This window comes from Phocoena phocoena, chromosome 18, assembly GCF_963924675.1.
Source record: "Phocoena phocoena chromosome 18, mPhoPho1.1, whole genome shotgun sequence".
Taxonomy (NCBI): Eukaryota; Metazoa; Chordata; class Mammalia; order Artiodactyla; family Phocoenidae; genus Phocoena; species Phocoena phocoena.
Window position 1 is genome coordinate 21,309,282 of NC_089236.1, and position 18,010 is coordinate 21,327,291.

Consider the following 18,010-nt stretch of genomic DNA (forward strand, 5'->3'; position numbering starts at 1 on the left):
CTAAAATAAAATAAGCTAGATGCAAAATGCACCATAATTAATTTAGAAATACAACCCTTTAAATATGGGGGGAGGGAATTCCCTGGCAGTCCAGTGGTTAGGAGTCAGTGCTTTCACTGCTGTGGGCCCAGGTTTGATCCCTGGTCTGGGAACTAAGATTCTGAGAGCAGCGTGGCATCAAAAAGAAAGAGAGAGACACACAAAAAGAGAGAGAGAAAGAGAGAGAAAAAGAAAGAAAGGAAGAAAGGAGGGGGGAGAGAGAGAAAGAGGAAGGGAGGGAGGGAGGGAAGGATGGTGGAAGGGAGGAAGGGAGGGAGGGAGGGAGGAAGGAAGGAAGAAAGGAGAGGGGAGAGAGAGAGAAAGAGGAAGGGAGGGAGGGAGGGAGGGAAGAGGGAGGAAGGGAGGGAAGGGAGGAAGGGAGGGAGGGAGGGAGGGAGTTTTGTGTCTGGGTTAAAGTGGGGCTGCACCTTCGGGCGCAGTAAAGCACATCACAGTGCGGCCTGGTTTGAACCCTGCTCACTTAATAAGCGTGTTACAACGGGCAAATCACGTAATGCTTCTAAATCTCTATTTCTTCTCTGTAAAACAGGAATTACATTATCTGTATCATGAGGCCATTGTGAAATGAAGAAAACACAGGTGTAAAAAAACAGGCTCCTTGGACCACTGGGAAGCTGCAGACAGAAAAAAAGTGTTCAGAAAGGTCCTCAATCTGCTTTCTCCCAGGAGGGTCCTGGATGTAGAGATACGTCTTACTAAGGGCATCATTGTTCAACATAAACTCTTCCTGAATGGTGACACAATCCCTGAAGAGAAAAGGACTGTTGGGCAGGAAGAGTTAAGTTTCTGAAATCTGATGAGAGTCTATCTTGACTCTAACGTGTCACCAGCAGCTGTGTGCTGCCACCAGAGGTTCTGAGGACAGAGGAAGCTGAGCTGAGCTAAGCCTACCTGCTCATGCTCTGTGAGAGTTACCAACACTCTGTCTCCTCGGAGACGGTGCTCCGTGTATTCAGCATAACGCCTGCCAAATAACACACACAGTCAACCGGAGCCGCTTCTATTTATCATATTACTATTCCTCCTTATTAGTAGTAACAAAGTAAATTTATTTCTTTTAATTTATTTATTTTTATTGAAGTATAGTTGATTTACAATGTTGTGTTAGTTTCTTGTGTACAGCAAAGTGATTCAGAAATATGTGTGTGGGGCTTCCCTGGTGGCGCAGTGGTTGAGAGTCCGCCTGCCGATGCAGGGGACAAGGGTTCGTGTCGCGATCCGGGAAGATCTCACATGCCGCGGAGCGGCTGGGCCCGTGAGCCACGGCCACTGAGCCTGCGCATCCGGAGCCTATGCTCCGCAACGGGAGAGGCCACAACAGTGAGAGCCCCGCGTACCGCAAAAAAAAAAAAAAAAAAAAAGAAATATGTGTGTGTGTGTGTGTATATATATATATATATTCTTTTTCAGATTCTTTTCCATTATAGGTTATTACAAGATATTGAATATAGTTCCCTGTGCTATAGAGTAAATCCTTGTTGTTTATCTATTTTATATATAGTAGTTTGTATCTATTAGTCCCAAACTCCTTATTTATTCCTCCCCACTTTCACCTTTGGTAACCATAAGTTTGTTTTCTATGTCTGTGAGTCTGTTTCTGTTTTGTAAATAAGTATTTGTACCTCTTTTTAGATTCCACATATAAGTGATATCATATGATATTTCTCTTTCTCTGTCTGACTGACTTAGTATGGTAATCTCTAGGTCCATCCATGTTGCTGCAAATGGAATTATTTTATTCTTTTTTATGGCTGAGTAATTGTATATATGTGCCACATCTTCTTTATCCATTCCTCTGTCGATGGACACTTAGGTTGCTTCCGTGTCTTGGCTATTGTAAATAGAGCTGCTCTAGAACGTTGGGATGCATGTATCTTTTCAAAGTAGAGTTTTCTCCTGATACATGCTCAGGAGTGGGATTGTAGGATCAAATGGTAACTCTATTTTTAGTCTTTTAAGGAACCCCCATACTGTTTTGCATAGTGTCTGCACCAATTTACATTCCCATCAAAAGTGTAGGAGGGTTCCCTTTTTACAGTAAGTAAATTTACAAATCAGAATCTACACTGCTTCTTGGGAACAGAATCGTCTAAGTTACCTTTACAAAATTATAGTTTATTAGTAGTAAAATTTAGCTATATATGAACAGATCATGACAAAATTCAAACACATAATTCTATCAGCACTGTTTACACGATACCTAAGGAGGAAAAGGGAGAGAGACAAGGATCAGGTACAGATTTGAAAAATCTACCAGAAAGCACATGGAGACTAGGCTAAAAGAATGCTAGACAGAGTGTTGCTTGCACCTTAATAATAAGAAAAAGACAAATAATCTACAAAATCAGGTTCTTGAAGCCATCAGAGAGTTGAGGTTCCAGAGTAACTAAGTAGCTTAAAATCTAGAAAAAGATGGGTATCTCCAGGCAGAGACAGAGTGAGAGCACGGGCTTACCATGGCAGATTATGGAAAAATAGATGACAAATGCCACACAAGTAGGTAAGAATTAGGCTAAAATTTCTTTCAAATTACTAAATGCTAGAGGACGGGTGAGTACAGAATGCTTGGAAGTCACAGACACAAGGGGAATTTGCACCCACTCACATGGTCTTCACGGACCTCCACCAGGTGCTCATGAGAAAGAATGAGGACTGGTGGTGCAGGCTCAGAAGAGGAGGGGTCTGGGGAAAGTGGGGCACAAAGCCCCATCCAGACCCTTCTCCCCAGTGGAACAAAATCTTAAGACACTGAAAAAAGGGCAGCAAGCCCTATCAACCCTAAGGCACAGGGGAGAACACACTACAGCCGGGGAAAGGGAAAAGAAAACAACCATTACCCCTGGAGGAGAGGCAAGAAAGAACCCAAGACCCAGAACATCAGAGGTCTCCTACTGCCAGAGGAGGGCAGAGTCAGTAAGAAACTCCACCCCTGAGTCCCAGGGGCAAAAGGCCTGCCTAAGACTGAGGCTGGATGCAGATGACAGAAAACGCCCACCTACCACCACCAGGCTATAGAGCGCCAGCAATGCTCTCCTGTGGGAGGGGCAAGAGCACAGACCCCCTCTGAGACACAGGCGCACAGCACACCAAAAGCTGAGGGTTGAGAAGGAAGGTTAAGAAGACCCCGCAGCAGCCCAGCCCCAATGCTAGGCAAAAAGTAATGAAAGAGAAGCCTGAAGCCAGTGGTAAACTAAAAGCAACCAGAACAAAACCAAAACCCAAACCTAGCCCACTAACCCAAACCTCCACACTAATGACCTAACAGAGTAAGCGTATTCACTTCCAGTCATTCACACTATTTCCCTCATTCTCAAATGTCCTGCATACAACGTACAGTATTTGACCAAAAGTTACATTAAACAGCAAGGAAAATGACCCAGCTCATTGTCAAGAAACGAAGCACTCAACAGAGCCAGACTCAAGAGATGATCTGGATACTGGAACTATATAACTGCAACTAATATGTCAAAGGCTCTGGTATGAAATATAAATAAAATGAATGAACAGATGCAGAAGTTAAGCAGAAATAAAAACTATACATGTCCAACAGAAACGCTGGAAATAACCATTATTGTAACAGAGGTGAAGAATACCTGCAATAGACTCATCAGTACACTCAACACAGCTAAGGAAAGAATCAGTGAACTTGAAGATAGGTCAATAAAAATCACCCAAAATTAAACATAAAGAAGAAACAGCGTGGACAAATAAAAACTGAACACAACATCCAAGAACTGTGGGATGGTATAAAATGATCTAATATATGTGTAATCTGAATCTCAAAATAAGGAGAGAGAGAGAGAACAGGGTAGAAGAAATATTTAAAGAGATAATAGTTGAGAAGTTTCCAAAAATAATGAAAGACACAAAGCTACAATTCTGAACTCAGAAAATCCCAAGCAGAATGCACATGCATGTGTGCGTGCACACACACACACCACCCCTAGACACATCACATTCAAACTCAGAGAGAAAATCAAAAGTCACAGAGAAAACCTTAAGGCAGTCAGAGAGAAAAAGATACATTATATACAGGGGAACAAAAATAAGAATTAAAGCAGACTTATCAGAAATCACACAAATCAGGGGACTTCCCTGGTGGTCCAGTGGGTAAGACTCTGAGCTCCCAATGCAGGGGGCCTGGGTTCGATCCCTGGTCGGGGAACTAAATCCCACATGCATGCCGCAACTAAGAGTTCACATACCACAACCAAGAATCCCGCGTGCCACAACTAAGACCTGGCACAGCCAAAATGAATAAATAATTTTTTTTAAGCTGCTTTTTAAAAGCTTATGAGGGGGCTTCCCTGGTGGCGCAGTGGTTGAGAGTCCGCCTGCCGACGCAGGGGACACGGGTTCGTGCCCCGGTCCGGGAGGATCCCACATGCCGCAGAGCAGCTGGGCCCATGGGCCCGCTGAGCCTGCGCGTCCGGAGCCTGTGCTCCGCAACGGGAGAGGCCACAGCAGTGAGAGGCCTGCGTACCGCAAAAAAAAAAAAAAAAAAAAAAAAAAGCTTATGAGGGAGTTCCCTGGTGGTCTAGTGGTTAGGACTCGGCGCTTTCACTGCCATGGCCTGGGTTTAATTCCTGGTCGGAGAAATGAGATCCTGCAAGCCACGCAGCGTAGCCAGAATAAAAAAAAAAAAAAAATTAAAAAAATAAAAGCTTATGAGAAGATGCCCCCATTAGGTACATTTGCCCAGCTGTCTTCTTTTCTCAAAGCACCTGGAAGAGAATGGCAAATCAAGAAGGGTGTGTTGCAGGGAGATCAGCTCGGTGCTTTGTGACCACCTAGAGGGGTGGGATAGGGAGACACAAGAGGGAGGGGATATGGGGATACATGTTTATGCATAGCTGATTCTCTTTGTTATACAGCAGAAACTAACACACCATTGTAAAGCAATTATACTCCAAAAAGATGTTAAAAAAATAAAATAATATAATATAAATGGTAGAACTATTTAAAAAAAAGGGTGTGCTGGTGTCACAAACTTTCCTGTTCTGACTACTCTTTCACTCCTGAAGAGATGTTGACCAAATGCCTCTGGCTTACTCGCACTGTCCTGGCTTCCAGACGGAGCAGACATTTACCACCAGAAAGAGAAGAGCAGAGACCTAGGCTCCTGGTTGGTCCTGGATAGCTACTGTACAGCTTACACAAATGGGGACACTAACATAGTAAATACTAATTACAATAAACTATCAAGCCTTGCCTGAGCAGCTCCAGGAAAAAACAAGCAAATATACCTTTCTCTCCCAAACTTTACTTCTTGCACAGTTCTGGGTTGGAGAAAATCACTTCTGTAATCAATCTAATAAATTCATTCCATAAATGAAACCTGACGTTACCTACTCTGTTTGGAGCAAATCATTGAAGAGGTATAGATGGAGTCTCAGAACCTTCCTCCAGGCACCTAACCTCTTCTTTTCTTACCTTTGGTCTGAGTGACACCTACACAGTACCAGCTCAGGATCATAACATTCTAATCTATTATTTTAAGGTAATCATCATTTGGGGAGAAAAGCACATGAATAATGTAATACTGGCAGGTAGCTTGCTGTGTGCACTTTATATACTTCATTTAGTTCTCACAACTCCCTGTGACGCAAGTACTATTATAATCCCCATTTTATAAAGAAGAAAACAGGTTCAGAGAAGTTAAGTATCATGTCTAAGGCCACACAAACTTTAGGAAAACAACAACTGTAACAGTAAATTACAGGTAAATTTCAGGATGAATTATCTCAGCATTTTATCAAGAATTACTAAACTCAGCAGAAAGAAAAAGGTCCTCACTACTAAAAAATTTGCCCTGGCTACAAGAAACCGGTCTACTAAATATTCTACTGCAAATTTTCTTATCTAACACCAAGTAAAAAGGTATATAAGACTAGTTCTCCTAAATAAAAAGGAAAGCTATAAACAGCTTCATGATATTTGCTCAGAGTTAGCTGGCCTCTTGCTATTCAACTAACTTGCCCAGTTCCAGTTGTTCAGGATGTAATTTATCTCCTGAAAATTGTGAGACACTACAGAAAATCCTTTACAGGTTTTTATTTTGGTCGGACCAAATAAAAATTGAGGCATTCTTTCTCAGTGCTGGTGTTAAAAGAGTGGTAACGGATAAAAAATTCAATTCCAAAGTTTTCCCACCAGACATATAAAGGAAAAAGAGGGCTGTCGAAAGCTGAAGAGCAATGAGAAATTCCTCCTCAAAGATTCCAGGATGGATAAATAACAGGCTGGTATTTCATTCTCACAGCAATCCAACGACAAGGCTGCATGTACCAGAAGACCTTCACTGAACCCTTGAACTTGTCAAGCTCATCCCCTACCCAGGGCTTTGCACTGCTTTTTCCTCCAGCTGGAAGGTTATTTCTCTAGTCTTTGCAAGACTGGCTTCTTGTTTTCCATCATGAGTTCTTGCCTGAGGCGGTTACTTTCTTAGAAAGGCCTTTCCTCTTTATCTAAAAGGGCACACCTCATTCCTTGGTGTCATACCATCCTGTTTGATTTTCCTTATATCCTGGAGGACTGTCTGAACTTACCTTCTTTGTTCTTTTTCACATGCTCATAATCACCATAATTATGTCAGCTCCTTGAAGCTAGGGATCTTGTTTTTATCTTTCTGTCCCCCCATTCCCAGCCCCTGGTAAGCACATAATATATGTTAAATGACTGCATGGGGCTAATGGTAGGTATTATGTTGCATAAATATCAAATAATGGGGTGAAAATGAAGAGATCTCCTTTACTTCACTCCAAACCCTTTCCTTCATGCTCAGTGGGAATAATAATATTTTATGGCCCAAGACATTAAAAATAAAATGGGTTACTTTGCTTATGGAATACATTCATCACAGGTACTGTGATGCCCAAGCATCCTGCTTTGGTGAGAGGCCAAATCAATTATAAACAGACTGAAATATTTATAGAGCAAACAACTTCTATTGCCCAGAGTATAAAAGACTCTGATAGCCACGCCAAAACAAATTTCCAGCTGCTTCCTCATTTATTTCAAACACACTTCCAGCACAGAATCCTAGAGGTGGACAGAGAAACCCAAGAAAGAACACCTGTACTTTATGGCAGAGTGTGCAACGGCGAAAAGTGGCGAGAACTTTCAAACCAAAGTTCTTAACCTCTGAAGTGTGAGGGCAGAAAAAGTTTAAGTCTCTAAACTCAGTCTGCCTTTGGACACAACCGTGTAAAGAGAATGCTTCCAACATCAAAAGTAACCTTCAGTGCTAATAAAATAATAACCGCCTAAACCTAGCCCTCAAAACTAGAAGAAGTCTGTCAAACATCTGACTACTCATAAAATGTACTTCTTGCTATTATAACTAATTGAATTGAATCACACAAGCAGTATTAGGGATAATATCCCAATGGCAATTAGGATTAAAAACGTTGACAGCGTTATCTAATAATGTACTGACCCAGCTTTCAAAGAAAAATTTTTATTGCTTTGCTATAAGTCAAATATAAATCGGATCTCCCACAACCTGCATTTGATCGAGAGCTCATTGCTCAATGTGCGATGAACGAAGCTGTCACCCGGAATCAACTTTGGTCTCCCCAAGTGCCCCTATGGAAAAAGGAAGCTGGGCTATTCATTAAGGTGGTAAACAAATACCAACAGGAGGCTGCGCTGAAGCAAAGCGCTTCGGGTTCAGTGTCTTCTCCTTCCGGGAGAGGGTGGGCAGCAGGACTATGCCTCGCTAACACCAGGGACACCCGGGGCAAGATGCCCGGGGCAAGGCTCCCGGACAACCGCCCCACGCCGCAGGGGGCGGGATGGGTGCCGGCGGCCAGCAGCCGCTGGACGCCCCCGCAGCCGTCCCCACGCCGGAGGGGAGAGTCGGCGGTCCGGGACAACGTGAGGCCTGACAGTCCGGGAAGGTGAGGCGCCTCTCCCACCGGAGCCGACACTGTGATGGGGAGGAGAGGAGAGACCCTGGACAAGGGTCTGCAAGGTCGGGGTCCACCGGCGCGCCCGCGGAGTAGCCCAGCCCAGCTCCCGCCCGTCACCTCACCTCGGCGGGCACGGGCAGGTCCTCGGCCGCCGCCTTCAACTCCAGCACCGAGTCCGTCTGCCGGTCGGTCAGTGGCGCTGTCGTGTCCGGTCTCCCATCCCAAAGAGCCAGCTTCTCCCGAGCGTCCCGCTCCGCCGCCGCCTCCGGCTGCAGTAGCAGCGCCGCCTCCGCCATTGCCGCCGCCCCAGCGGCCCGCAGCAGCAGCAGGGGGGGAGGTGGGAACCCCGACAGAGAAATGTCCGGGTCACTTCCGGGAGAACCGGGTCTTCCAGCACTGCACCGGCGGCGGGGCGGGGCGAACCGGAATACCCTGACCCCGGAAACGCTTCCCCCCGCGTGGGCGGGACTGAGGCCAGGACTGACGTGGCTTTAAACGGGGTACAAGTATTTCCGGTTGGGATGTAAACGCAGAGGGCGAAGGATCTAGGCCCTAACGGAAATAGTCATGCCCCTACCAGAAGTCCCTTCCTCAACATCAATAACTTTATTGTTAATATTGTTACTGACAACTGTGTTAAGTGACCCTGCCGGCAGGGGCCTTCGTGAGCCGCGGCATCTACTGCTTCTTTCTGCTCACAGCCTGGTAGTCTGGTTAGGTGTGTGGACTGATTTCCGTGTTGACATGTTGTCAGTTTTCACAACTTTTCAAACATCAATAATTCCGCTGTTAGAAATCTAATTTATGAAAACACATAAAAACTCAAAGATTTATATATATCAGACATCATAAATAGTATCAAATAACCACCTGAACGTCCAACATTGAAGAACTGGATCAATAATTCATGGCACAGACGTGTAATTGGAATACTGTTCTGCCATTTAAATCATGTTGTAGATTTCAACAACAAAATAAATAATGATTGTATTGGGTCATAACCTGTAGAATAAATACCCATGAGTCCATACTGATATAAATAAATGACTGAATAAATAAATAGGGGAGAAGAGACAACTCCACCTTACTGAAGAATTCCAATCAATAAATGTAGAAAGAATGAGGGGAAAGAAATCATTAAGGATGCTACAGTAATGACTGTAGCCGGCAAAATCTAAGGATGGATGCTAAAATTAGTGGGTGAAAGTCTGAGGAGAAACAGAAATTTGCATGGCATCTCTCCAAGATATTTATTAATGGGGGGAGGGGAGGGTGGCTGTTAACTTTACAGTGGAGAAACCTGGAAGACATCCCCCCTTAACCAAATGATCAAGGTCAGCATCATCACCATGAAACTCCTAATATGATATATCAAGAAGCACACAATATTTCTTTTGTGATATTCTTGCCAGAAATGCAAAACCACATTCTAATTATGAGAAAACATCAAACAAATTCAAATTGATGGACATCCTACAAAACAATTCACGAGTACTCTTCAAAAGTGTCAAAGTCGGGCTTCCCTGGTGGCGCAGTGGTTGAGAGTCCGCCTGCCGATGCAGGGGACACGGGTTCGTGCCCCGGTCTGGGAGGATCCCACATGCCGCGGAGCGGCTGGGCCCGTGAGCCATGGCCGCTGAGCCTGCGCGTCCGGAGCCTGTCCTCCGCAACGGGAGAGGCCGCAACAGTGAGAGGCCCGCGTAACGCATAAAAAAAAAAAAAAAAAAAAAAAAAAAAGTGTCAAAGTCAAAAAAAAAAAAGTGTCGAAGTCATAAAAGACAAGGAAAGACCGAGGAAATGTTACATTTTGGGAATGAGGGAGACATGACAAGTAGATGCAATGTGGGAGCCTGGATTGGATCTTGGGTCAGAAGTGGGAGAACTATAGAATAAAATATAGATATCCAAATAAGGTCTACAGTTTAGACGATAGTAGTGTACCAAAGTTAATTTCCCAGTTTTGATTGTTGTACATGATATAGTTATGTAAGATGATAACATGAGGGGAAGCTGGATGAAGGGCATATCTGAATTCTGTAATACTTTTACAGCTTTTCTAAAGTCTAAAATTATCTCAAAGTCAAGAGTTAAAATTCTCATGTTGTAGAAAGTATTTATCTCCTTGGAGAAATGATATAATTAAGAAGAATGAAACAGTGTATCATCCTATTGACCAAAGGAAACACTTCCAAAATATTCATAGATGGTTAGAATTACTAATAATTATTTTCTTCCTTTTCCTTTTATTTTTTTTCAATGAGTTTTGCATCTAAGCATAAGGGTGTTTGTTTGTTTTAATTGGTATACCTAAAACACACTTCCTCCTTTTCAGGCCAGGCTGATTCCAAAAATCTCAGAAATGAAGTTTATCCTGTTGAGTTTTGTGATGATAACTCTTCACCAAATATCATCCTTCAAGGGCCAAATATAAGCATCTTCTCTCACAAATGTGCTTCTACTGCAGGTATTCCTAAACCTAAAATCATGCTACTTTCTTCTAAACATTATGTTTAATTTCTTAAAATATTTCTACCAACTGGTGATTCATGATGCTAAAGGGATGCAGTGCAGGTCATGGCACTGACAGAAAAGATTTGGGACAAGGCTGAATGTCTAATCAGCTGCTGTGAGGGCAAATGAAGGGAGAGAAGGGTAGATATTCAACACAATAATGCCTGGACTATTACTGAATTGAAGAACTGGAGCTAAGGGAGGTCAGCAAAGATCCAGCAGTCACCAGCTGGCCCTGCAGGGTGGGGGAGAGACAACAGCAATGAAGCAGTAACTGCAGTGTTCCTGGGGTGTTTTCATTGCAGAACACTAGCATAGAAGTATATATATTTAAACGATGCACTTGTTGCTCAAAATACAGTGGAAAGGGTAGTATACAATATGCTGAACTCTGCTTCAGACTCTAGGGCTCTTTTCTGTATGGACAAATATTATCTAGTGTGCCCCATCCCCAGAAGAAGTACAAATTTCCTATAATGGATCCACTTTTATACTCTGTATTACAAGTCAAATTTCTTCCTGTTTCCAGCTGGTGATTAGCTTATTCCCAGAAGCACTAGATGTCATGACAAATACAACTACAGCTTTAATTTTCTACTGTAATTTTTTTTTGACCGCACCTCAGGGCTTCAAGGATTCTCAGTTCCCCGACCAGGGATTGAACCTGGGTCAGAGTGGTGAAAGCGCCAAATTCTAACCACTAGACCACCAGGAAACTCCCTCCACTGTAATTTTTAACAATATTATTTATTTGATTCAAGTATTTATAAGCGTTCCCATAGAAATGTTCAAGTCGATATAGTAAACACTCATATAGCATGTATCTGTACATATGCATGTACATATAAGGCACACATGTATTCATATCGTGTGTGCATGAAAAAAGAGAAAGAGAGAGAAATGAGAAGACAGGATTGCATAGGCTGTCTCGGGAAAAGGACGAAGATGAGGTCAGAGGAGTCTCATCCCCAAGTGATCAAGGTCCCATATCATAGTAGATGACGTTTTGTTTGTAAGGTGTTATTCAGATTTCCCTTTTGATCTCTTGATTGAAACCCTGTAAGGCAGGTTATTCTCCCATTTAGATTTAAGCAAATGAAACACAGGATGATGAAGTGAGACATCAAAAACATTCGGGAAAGTGAAGGAAAAGACCACTTTTCTACACTCTTTCTAGAGGGAAACTTGCCAACACCTATCAAATCACAGGCTAGACACAGGGAGATCAGCTCGGTGGTTTGTGACCACCTAGAGGTGGGGGGCCGCTGATGATGGGCGGGCGCCAGGTGCTAGACACAGGGAGATCAGCTCGGTGGTTTGTGACCACCTAGAGGGGTGGGGTAGGGAGGGTGGGAGGGAGAAGCAAGAGGGAAGAGATATGGGAACATATGTATATGTATACCTGATTCACTTTGTTATAAAGCATAAACTAACACACCATTGTAAAGCAATTATACTCCAATAAAGATGTTAAAAAAAACCCAAAAACACAGGCTAGAGAAATGGAGAGAGGATAGCTCTTTGATCCAGCAATTCTGTATCTGAGAATCTATCCTAGAGAAATTTACATATTAAAAAAAATAGTAGTACATGCACAGGATAGTTTGCAATGGAGAAAAAGTGGACACAACCTAAGTGTTTTTCAATGGGGAAATGGTTTAGTTTCTATTATTTATTGCTACCTAACTAACCCCCAAATCATGCCCTAAACGAACCACCACTTTGTTTTTATCTTTCATAATCTCGCAGGTCAGGAATTTCTCGAGGGCACATCAGGAAAGACTCCTCCCTGCTCACCATGTCTGGAGCCACAGCTGGGGAAACACAAATGGCTGCAGGCTGGACAGCTGGGGTCTGACTGTGCATCTCTGCATCCTCGTGAAGTCTCAGAGCTGGTCCACCGGGTCTCTTAAGTGTGAAGACCTCAGAGTATTTGGATGTGGCTCAGGGCTGGAAGAGATTGTTCCCACTTCTTCTGCCCTTGCATCAGAAGTCACAGAAGGTCATTTCTACTGCACTCCACCAAGCGAGTCACTATAGTCCGGCCAGATTCAAGGGGAAGGATTGACTCCACTTCTTAATGCGGGGAGTAGTTAAGAATGGGCAGCATTTTTTTTTTTTTTTTTCAGGCTGAGCTGCCTGGATTGCAGGATCTTAGCTCCCCACGAGGGACTGAACCTGCACCCTCGGCAGTGAAAGTACGGAGTCCCCATCACTGGACCACCAGGGAATTCCCTAATTTGTGTTTTAATGTTAAGTTAAGAATGCATAATGTTTTACAACGTATGTGCAACTATTACTGCAGACCTGTCATAAACAGAAAAGTTTGCTTGTGGGATATATTAAAAAATATATCTTGTGAGGATAGATAGATAATCTTGCAATGGTTTGAGGAGCCTTTCAGAAAAGGGTAGAGGAAAGGAGCTTTCCTGACAGGGATTTGTGACTGTCTGCTGACATTAAGAACATGAGTGTAGGGCTTCCCTGGTGGCGCAGTGGTTGAGAATCTGCCTGCCAATGCAGGGAACACGGGTTCGAGCCCTGGTCTGGGAGGATCCCACATGCCGTGGAGCAACTAGGCCCGTGAGCCATACTACTGAGCCTGTGCATCTGGAGCTTGTGCTCTGCAACAAGAGAGGCCGCGACAGTGAGAGACCCGCGCACCGCAATGAAGAGTGGCCCCTGCTCGCCGCAACTAGAGAAAGCCCTCGCACAGAAACGAAGACCCAACACAGCCATAAATAAATAAATTAAAAAAAAAAGAACATGAGTGTAAGCATCACAGGAGCCTGGAAACTGAGCAACAGCTGGGCCAACTGTAGAGGAAAGAAAGGAAAGCTAGAGGCACAGAGGACTTCAGGGGATCGACCAAGTGTTGGAAACCACTCCACTGGCCTCTGCTGGTATTAATTCCCCACTCGGTGCTCATTCAGCCTGCGACCTCCTGCCAGGAACCAGAAGGTTACACTTATAGAACATGTAAATGAATATGTACTAGCAGTAAATCTAAGATAAACAAACCCTGACACAAGGTCTGAAGTGGTTCCCCCTCCTTCCTTCTCCTCTTGGCGGGGATGAAGGGAGAGGAGGTATTTGTCACCTTTGGAGGTGTCCTCTGGGTGAAGACAGGGTTTCAGACTTCTGTTTTAAAACTAACAGTCTGGTATATGAGGGGTGTTTTGTTTTTGATGAATAAAAACAAAACCACCAAAACGCAAAAACATCTCTCTTCTTTTTCAAATTAAATAGCTTTCACGATTATGTCATGGCATAACGGGCATTCCCCCGGAATAACCTAGATCCTGCATTTTAAAATTTTCATTTGCAGATTTTTATCAGGTGTGGCTGGCATTTTGTTGAATCCAACCGACAGCTTTAAACAGGGGAAAGAGGAGAAAAAAAATGTTCTGAACTTTTTCCTTCCTTTTTTCTCACTTCCTTACTGGGATGTGAGCTTGCTAAAGAACAACTGTGGGTGAGCCTCAGGACCAGGGTTGCCATGGTTTCTATGGCCTTGGGTCCTAGCCTCCCTCCCGCCGCCCTTCCCCAAGTGTGAGCATTTGTGGTTGGCGGCTCCGGGAGGACACGGGGGGCCGCTGATGATGGGCGGGTGCCAGGTGCTAGTGGGCCTGTGGCCATCTCACCGCAACACTGCAACAGCCCCGCAGAGCCCCAGTCCTTTCCGGGCCGGAGCTGCGACTCGGGCCCCACCTACCTGGGAACAGGCTGCTTGGGGTCACTCCTGTCCCTGTCGCAGAAGGCAGATCCCAGGCAGCCATGACCCGGCTCCCCGCTGGAGAACACAGACAGCAGTCAGCACCCTGGCCTAGGGCCTCTTTGGTTTATTCGTTCCACAAGTGATGGCTGGGCTGAATTGTTCCTATCCATGAGGCCGGCCCCAGGGTCAGTGGTCCAGGGTACTCACCAGCCTTTGCCTGTCCACGTGTTGGTGCTGACAACAGTGTTTAACAGCCCGGCCCCGGAGCCCAACCACCCAAGGGTGTACCCTGCTTACCTTCCCCAGGTGAACATGGGCAACTAGAAACTCTGTGCCTCAGTGTCCTTATGTGAAAATGTGCACTGAATAAAATAATAAAAGTACTTGCCCTTCGGATGTGTGGTGAGGATAGCACAAGATGATCTGTGTGAAAGCCCTAGAATGACACAGGGTAGGTGCTCAGTAAGGTATTGGAGAGGAAGAGAGTGGGGAGGAGAAGAGGGAGAGAGTTAGGAGGAGAAACTTTCAAGTAGTTTAGATTTTAATCCCTCTGGAATTCTGCAGGCTGATCTTCCAAAGTCTCTAGGACTTGAGTGCAGCTGTACCTCTGCCTGTGGGGATCTTTAAGAAACATCAAGCACGTTCCAAGGACAACTTCCTCAGCTGCTTTCCAACCAGTTTTCTGTGCCACATCCCAGACGATTGGATCCACTGCCAGCAGCTCCAGGGGTCTATTTCCACCTGGTTCTCAGGTGGCGTGGGGCTCCAGATGGAAGTTCGCTGGATTGAGAAGCCCTGATTCTGATGACACACCACCTTCCCCAGGCCCCATAAGGAATCGTTGTCGTACAGCAGGGACATCCAAAGCGTGTGCCTTGTGTTAACAGTTAAGGGGACCCCTTTCTACTCTTCCATGGGGTCAGAGCAGCTAGAAGCAGCTTTGTGGTGATCTTGACAGTCTCCAGCTAAGGTCACAGTGACTTCAGGCTTTATCCCCAGGGAACAAATACCACAAACCAGTGCCTGGCTGTGTTCCCAAATAAGGGCTTTGACCTTTTAAGGAGAGAATTCAGAACTGGCAGAGAATCTAAAGATCATATAATCAAACCTTTCATTCTACGGATGGGCAAACTGAGGCGTACAGAGAGGAGATGACCAGGTGACCAGCCCAAAGTCCTACAGGTGGTTACTGTTAGGACTAGAACTTAGATAACCTGACTTCTGGGGCTGAGGCTCTTTGTACGACCCCAGAGTTCTCCCAAGTTGAGTAATGCACAAAGCCCTTTTAAAAAACTGCAGATGCCCAATGTTGATGTAAATAACTATATTATGTTGCTCAAGTATAAAAAGAAAACTTGACCTAAGCTTTGTATGTTTACATTAAAATGGATTTATAAGTTACATATCACTAGAAGTATAAAACCAATATTCAAATTAACGAGGTGGATGGATGAGACCGTCTTGCTGGAAAACAAAATTGCTGTTGGCAGCACGAAGATGGTGCTGACTGCTACCACACAGCTGCTTTGGGGTTCACGCACTTATGTTACACCGGTAACACGCTCAATCCCCTGACATTCGAATCACCAGGAAGCCTTCACTCAGGCTGTATCTCTAGCATCATTTTGCCTTTAATGGGCTTGTACATACCATTTGCATATAAATCAATCTCTGTTCTTCTTTAATAGCTTAATTAAAATAGTCTAAATACACAAATAAGGAGGGTGGTGGGGTGGAAGGTGAAATCACGTGGCAATCCTAAGACAATCATGTCGATGATTCAGAAAAAAAAAAAATATATATATATATATGTTTAAGTATATGAAATGAAAATACATAATTTAAAAACTGCCCACAGGCTCTGGTTTTAGAAATGCCGCACATTATATCCTGCTGCCCTAAAGGCATAGAAAGATAGTGGTGAAACTTCCCTATTACCTTCTGTAAATGTCCCCAGAGCCATAAATTTGCTTCTTAAGACTTCATCTATTAATGTCTTAGCATAGGCTTGTGGGGGACTTCTCTGGTGGTCCAGTGGGTAAGACTCCAAGCTTCCAATGCAGGGGGCCTGGGTTCAATCCCTGGTCAGGGAACTAGATCCCGCATGCATGCCACAACTAAGAAGTCCGCATGCTGCAAGTAAAAGATCCCGCATGCCACAATGAAGATCCCACGTGCCGGGCTTCCCTGGTGGCGCAGTGGTTGAGAGTCCGCCTGCCGATGCAGGGGACGCGGGTTCGTGCCCCGGTCCGGGAAGATCCCACATGCCACGGAGCGGCTGGGCCCGTGAGCCATGGCCGCTGAGCCTGCGCATCCAGAGCCTGTGCTCCGCAATGGGAAAGGCCACAACAGAGAGAGGCCCGCGTACCACAAAAAAAAAAAGATCCCACGTGCCGCAACTAAGACCTGGCACAGCCAAACTAAAAAAATAAATAATAAATATTAAAAAAAAAAAAAAGAATACGCCTGTGGAAAAAATGCCCTAAGGGACAAGAGGCAAGGATGTTCCAGGTCAGGGATGGGAGGAGATGGAGATCGGGATCCCAAGACCTCCTTCCAATGCGTACTTCAAGTCTCACCTCAGTCAGCCCCACTCAATTTTAACTCAGGAGGAAGTTGTTGAATATTATTACTATTATCTTTATTTAATGAGTGAAGAACTGAATCCCAGGAAGGTTTGTGACCTGTTCAGGATAATGGTTAGTAAAGGGCAGACATGTCATCGGAACCAGGATTCCTGACAAGACTTTCTCTTTCTCCTTTACACTAGTATTATGAAAGGGAGTCACATGAAGATGGACATTTAAACCCATTAGTGCTTTTCTGTAATAGGGCATTTTAGCAAGCATGAGCCCCGAGGGTGAGCATTACAGGCTTGAAGGAATGCCTCTAAGAGGAAAAGGCTTGAAGCTTTGGTAGGTTCTGTTCTACTATAAGGCAGGAGTAGTTCAAGCGCCAAAACACTAAATCATAGCATCGATGAAGAGGAAAGATAAAACATCAGGCTTCTCCCATCATGCTCCATTTCACTTCATTGCTTACAATGAAGTCACAAAATGAAATGATTTAAAAGAAAAAATTCTTATGCCACCTGCACATCTGCAACTCCCTCCTGAATTTTCAGAGCATGTTAATTTGAAATTGCTGAATTTCTTCATGTCTGATCCTCCAACTTATTATCAGAATCACTTCTCTTGGTGTTGGTTTTTATAGTTTCAAGTATTTGAAGATGTTTCCCTTTTCAAATTACTTCCTTGCTTACTTACTGTATCAATTTCTAATTCACACATCAGTGAACTGCATAAATCACTTTAAATCTTGACAATTTATTTAAATAGTAGGTTGGGCTCTATTTCATAACAGAAGAATTGCTTCCTTAGATCAGACAAACGGTCCCTCAGCTTAGAATTTAGGATATTTTGAATCAAGGCATATTTTGAAGAAAGGCATAATTACCTGTCAAGATTTCAACCTCAAAAAGCTATGAACTGCATTTTTGCTAGTAAGAAAATGAAAAGAAATGGAATAAAAAGCATTATTACATTACGGTGATAAAAATAAACACTGGCAACATTGGTAAAACATCTTTGGAAACGTCATTAGCTTTATAATATTCATTTTTTTACTCCTTCTTTGGGATTCTTTCAAAAATGATAATCTTATATATATATATATTTTTTTTTTTTTTGGTGGTACGAGGGCCTCTCACTGTTGTGGCTTCTCCCGCTGCGGAGCACAGGCTCTGGATGCGCAGGCCCAGCGGCCATGACTCACGGGCCCAGCCGCTCCGCAGCATGTGGGATCCTCC

At 44.1% G+C, this 18,010-nt stretch overlaps 1 protein-coding gene across 1 annotated transcript in view; it reads right to left on the reverse strand.

The window, feature by feature from the left end:
* COG3 (component of oligomeric golgi complex 3) overlaps positions 1-8,373 on the reverse strand; it is a 52,297-nt gene extending 43,924 nt beyond the window's left edge. Inside the window, exon 1 of the mRNA XM_065895907.1 lies at positions 8,096-8,373. Within this exon, the coding sequence (XP_065751979.1) occupies positions 8,096-8,269 (174 nt within the window). The 5' untranslated portion in view covers positions 8,270-8,373. The remainder of the gene's footprint in view (positions 1-8,095) is intronic.
* Between the last annotated feature and the right edge of the window lie 9,637 nt (positions 8,374-18,010).